General features: G+C 39.9%; 1 protein-coding gene across 2 annotated transcripts; it reads right to left on the minus strand.

Annotated features, from left to right (window-relative positions):
* Nucleotides 1–360: 360 nt before the first annotated feature.
* Nucleotides 361–3,819, minus strand: LOC137830271 (zinc finger protein JACKDAW-like). Of its 2 annotated transcripts, XM_068637479.1 has the most exons (4): nucleotides 3,627–3,819; nucleotides 2,409–2,751; nucleotides 1,895–2,291; nucleotides 361–1,678 (listed from the first exon to the last, which is right to left on the minus strand). In XM_068637479.1, the coding sequence occupies exons 2-4, from the start codon at nucleotides 2,539–2,541 to the stop codon at nucleotides 649–651; spliced, it is 1,560 nt and encodes a 519-aa protein (XP_068493580.1). In that variant the 5' UTR covers nucleotides 2,542–2,751; nucleotides 3,627–3,819; the 3' UTR covers nucleotides 361–648. The 2 variants fall into 2 exon arrangements, with proteins under 2 accessions (XP_068493580.1, XP_068493579.1); XM_068637478.1 differs by lacking the exon at nucleotides 3,627–3,819 and having other exon boundaries at nucleotides 2,409–3,394.
* Between the last annotated feature and the right edge of the window lie 1,091 nt (nucleotides 3,820–4,910).

Below are 4,910 nucleotides of genomic sequence, written 5' to 3' on the forward strand. Positions count from 1 at the left end.
TAACACCACCACAGCAAATTTCACTGTTTAACCCTGCATTTCACTTTGTCATAGTTATCAGGGTCTACTAAAAAGCTACTCTGCAACCTAGATTCTCGCTACGTAACAAGTACTGTGTTGGCTGCACTTCATATCTACCAAAAGCTTCCTCAAGATGAGATGAGACTCAATTATTATTGTTCTTGTTAAAATTTAAATATTGTCAAGTTCACAGTACCCAAAGGAATCAAAATGTTATCATATTTCATCATCTTTCCTTCTTATTTTTCTTTCTTCTAGTTTGCAATTATCAGATGTTGGTAAGGAACCTTATTTTGACGGTCAACAACAACAGTGATACGTAACTGCTAGTTTTCTGCGTTTCACTAAGAATTTCTTTCATTATTTTATGCCTCCCTTCGTTTCTCTCGAGGAAGAGAAGCCAAAAACGATAACATGGTTTAAGATAGAAGATAATAAAACAACAATATAACAATAGGGAGAACATGCATGACTCGTGGCATTCGATATTCTATTTTCGTTCAAGAAGTGGGTCCCCACACACTACATCACGATCAATCTCTCACAGTGGTACCCCAAAAGCTCAATCAACCTCCCATCAAACCTTCATGTTTGATGTTATCTTACAGGCTCAGAAACGAGACGAGTTCATTGGTTACTTGTGAAATGGCTCAACCCCATAGGCGACCCTAAGGAAGCAAACTTTGCAAGTTCTTGGGGTAGGAACTGAGGTCCACCACCACCTCCTCCTCCTCCTCCGCTGACTCCAAGAAAATCCCTTGTCAAATTGTGCTCCGCGGCGCTTGAACGAAGCTTCAGCTTCACAGGTTCACTTTGCAACTGCGCATTGGTTTGCATCACGAGTTGGTCAAAACTGTTTGATGAATGCGTCAATGAGGTAAAATCAGTTGCAGCAGTGGTATTACTTCCCAGCATCATGGCTGCACCCCCGTTGTTGTTATTATTGAGACTGGTAGTTTGTGAGGAAGGTGAGTTCATCACTCCAAAACTACCACTGAAAATGGAAGGGTTGGTGCTTCTGGTGGATCCCATCTGCGCTGCTTTCTGAAGAAGAGCAGTGGCTGACATAGGTGAAGCAGGCTTTGAATTCTTGTTTGGACCCTCAGAGTTATAAATAGACGCCAAGTCCACTACAGTTCCTCCTGCTTCCCCTCTTTTACCAGTGGGAAGTGACGACAGAGAAAGATTTGCACTGGAGGAATTCGAACCCGCAGGCACTCCAAAATTAGACACCATCGATGTAGAACCCATCAAAGCATTAGCCTGAGCCATTTGCACAATATCAGGCAAACCTGAAGAAGAGCATGACGACATGTAATTGGGCCCCACATCGGGACCATTATTGTTGCTGTTAACATTACTATTATTTATCTGGGGATTCCCCTGGTTCAACCACAGTGACAAGCTAGGCCTTGGCTGTTCCATTCCATTAAAATCCAAGCGAAAACCATGTGAACCAAATTGTGGAATGCCAGAAACATTTTGAAGACCTTGTGCTGCAATTAGTCCATGCCCTCCCAAACCAGGCTGCGAGTTCATCACATTACCACCCTCTTCACTCTTGAAATTTAGATTTGTTGACGTAACTGAGGTGAGTCTCGCACTCTCTTCTGCCAAGGCATCGCAAAATGCTCTGTGGGTAATGAAGCTGTCCTTCCTGTTCAAAATCCATTGGAACCCCATTAATTACCTCGTCTTATCATCCTCCAAAATATACATAAATTTAGGAAGCATTAAATTTGAAACTCTACGCACCAATGAAAAAACATCGGATTTGTTACATAAATATAGTACTACACAATTATAAGCACGCATTTATTTCACTTAGACACATTTACAATTATAACAGCAACATATATATTAATTAAATTACCTGGAGAAGAGGGTGCCACAGTCGCATTTGTATTCTCTAGTGCCACAGGTTTTGGCGTGGGCTTTCCAATCTGATTGGACTGCGTATTTCTTGGAGCATTTTTCACACTTCCACTTCTTCTCGCCGTGCTTTCTGCTGAAGTGCTTTTTGATGCCAGTGAGGTCGCCGAGTGCTCTTGCAGGGTCGTGGTGGACGCAGGATTGTTCGGGGCAGATATAAACCTTCTTCCTTACCTCTTTGTTGGACCTCTGTCGTAGCTTCCATGGAAGGTTGTGACCCCTTCGGTGAAGCTGAAGGTTTTGGTCTCTCTGGAACCCTTTATTGCATATCTCGCATATGAATCGGTTCGTGGCCATGAGGGTCTTCGGCGAGAGAGCAATGACCTCGGCATCTGGATCTGTAATATGAATTTTTTGAAGAAAAAGATAAGCTAACAACATAAAAGTTTATCATGACGTTATTTGAAGTGCTTTGATTAATGAAGGAAGATGAAGATGAAGATGATGGTAAAGACCTGGTGTTCCTGGAAGGTTTCTCTTCTTCTTGGGAGGGGGGTTAGGTTTAGGGTTAGGGTTTGTATTTTGCTCTTGAGTGAAGCCTCCGATGGAAGTGGATAGGGAAAAGGGGTCACCGGGCATCATTTGCATATTAGAAAAAGGGGAAAATGGGGATTTGGGCTATATTGGATTGGGTGGCTAAGCAGTGAGCAGAAGCAAATAGCGAAGTTTCAAAGGTTTCAGACAGTACAAAGAAGAAAACAATGGTTTTGGAGTAGCTAAAGCCAAGAAAAGAACATAAATTCTTTTGGAGGGTACCCAAATTCTTTAAAGAGAGTGGATGGCTTTATATATATCGTTCTGCCAAAAGACAAGAAAAGGCCATAAACGAAAACTTGAATCAAACCAAAAATATTTAAAACCTGAAAAAGAAACTATATACTAATGCAAAGCATGAACTTCCAACTGGTGGTGATCTGGTTTCTCGTTTGTTTGATTTCGTTTGTTTGAAGATAAAACCAAAAGCCCATATAAACCATAAGATGGTTGTAGATAACACTCCACCTCTACCTTATCTCTCAGTCTCACTCTCTCTCTCTCTCTCTCTTGCTGTCTTTGGTCTTGAGGGTAGTCTATTTCTCATCTTATTTACTTGTATCCTCAAAGACGGTGGTGAGCCATATGTTTAGATGGGCCACCACACGGACATTACATACACGCTCTCTCTCTCTATCACTACCTCTCTCTTTCACAGTCACACACAGAGACACACAAAAACAGACAGAAACCACACGCACAATCGTTTTGTGTCTTGTGTTTGAGGGAGGTTTCTTTTGCCTTTTTGCCTAGTAAACCAGAAATTTGAATATGAAGAAGTAGGAGGGTTGTGTCTTTGTAGCGCTGTGGCACACATATATTTGAGCACAAACATCAATTGTTTGCTTTAAAAGCCGAAAATATTTTTGAAAAGGCATTCCAAGTAAGTAAGTACTATTAGCTTTTCGTTGAAATGAATAAAATTATACTATATATATTCTGATGAACATCTCGAGAGGTAAATAGTACAACAACTACAACCACTACTAGTAGCAGTAGACTAATAGATATAGTTGCGAGGGTTGTGTCTTTGACTGCTTGTGTTGTTGTGCTTGCAGTAGATATAGGAAATCAAGGTTAAAAAAATAATGCTGCGGTTCTTGAGAACCAGCGAAGAGTCTCAGAAAAAAGTGTTTTACCTTTATTAGATGCTTTATCAGGTGTGGAATGATTAAGCCATAATTACAGCCCTGAAGACCATTCTTTTTTAGCATGCGAGAGATTAAATCAGATCAGACTTCAGGGTCAGAGATCCATTCACATTCACAGACACTGATGAGAAGAATGTAGCATGGTATTAGAGAGATAAGAAAAAAATGTTTATTTGCATATGATATTATTAATTTTTTTTATCAAGATATTAAGTTCATATGTGGGGTCCACTGGGAAGGGTTCTCTTTTCCCAATGCAAGGTGATAGGACCGTCCGTGATACCTCTGTCTTTGTCAGACAAACGATGTGGGACCCCAAGATTAGACCGTGGGGGACCCTTGATGCACCGTCCAATTCCAAAAAGTGCGAGTGATGAAAACTTGTGCATTATGTTTCATGAGAAGGGTTTATGGCTAAGACTAGACTACTACACTAGAGGGATGTTGTTACTTGTTGAAGGTTGAAGTTGACGTACGTATGTACGTGTATACGCGTACATTTACGTTAAGATACCACGAAACATGTCTGGGAATGTGATCGTATTGTTTTGTCATCACGACGACGATGTTACCTCATAAAGCTTAGGCTTGCTATGCTGGCTGGCCTAGCTTGTTGCTCGCACCAGTATTCGTGATGTGATCACCAAAGTTTGGTGAGATGAACTCTGTTATTTCCTCTTTTCCCCGTTTCAAAAGCTGTTAGACTTGTTTCTTTCACAATAAATCATGTTTTGTTCTGTGAACAAACGTCAACTGTTGTGTGTTCTACAGAAAAGGACCCCACAGCAAAATTCTCCTCCGAATAAGTGAATTCATGTTTAGGAATGGATAAAGATTTTTAGCACCTAAACAGAACTAACAAGGCCATATGATTACATTTTTTTAGATATGTTCATTGCTTATTATGACTTAATTTTGTAAAGAAACTTGTTGAAAGAAACAAAACACTGCTGAGTAATTACTGTACTTGTGTTTGCTCTTCATTTATCAACTAAATGATTTCTGCACAGAAAAGGGCTCAACCATTCCACTCCCTTTTTAAAGAAATTTGCCGCTGACTAATAAGGTTTATCGGTGAAATGTTAAACCATTAAGTTATTATTCACTGAATTACTAATTAAGTTCAGAATTAATGTTAAAAAACTACATATGATGCAAGTACTTGACTTGTTCTAGTGCAGAAACATATTTTTAATACTTTTTACAGTACATGTCCAACTGCATGAACTTCAATTAATTTTCCATTGAATAAATTTGAAACTGATCCACTTC

The sequence above is a fragment of the Phaseolus vulgaris genome, chromosome 7 (assembly GCF_000499845.2).
Source record: "Phaseolus vulgaris cultivar G19833 chromosome 7, P. vulgaris v2.0, whole genome shotgun sequence".
NCBI lineage: Eukaryota > Viridiplantae > Streptophyta > Magnoliopsida > Fabales > Fabaceae > Phaseolus > Phaseolus vulgaris.

What these genes read in the sequence shown, in the direction of transcription:
- LOC137830271 (XM_068637479.1), bottom strand. Translation starts at nt 2,541, where the DNA reads ATGCAAATGATGCCCGGTGACCCCTTTTCCCTATCCACTTCCATCGGA. An exon ending in AAACCTTCCAGGAACACCAG is followed by an intron (nt 2,292 to 2,408) that starts GTCTTTACCATC and finishes TTCATATTACAG; the next exon opens with ATCCAGATGCCGAGGTCATT. An exon ending in TGTGGCACCCTCTTCTCCAG is followed by an intron (nt 1,679 to 1,894) that starts GTAATTTAATTA and finishes GATTTTGAACAG; the next exon opens with GAAGGACAGCTTCATTACCC.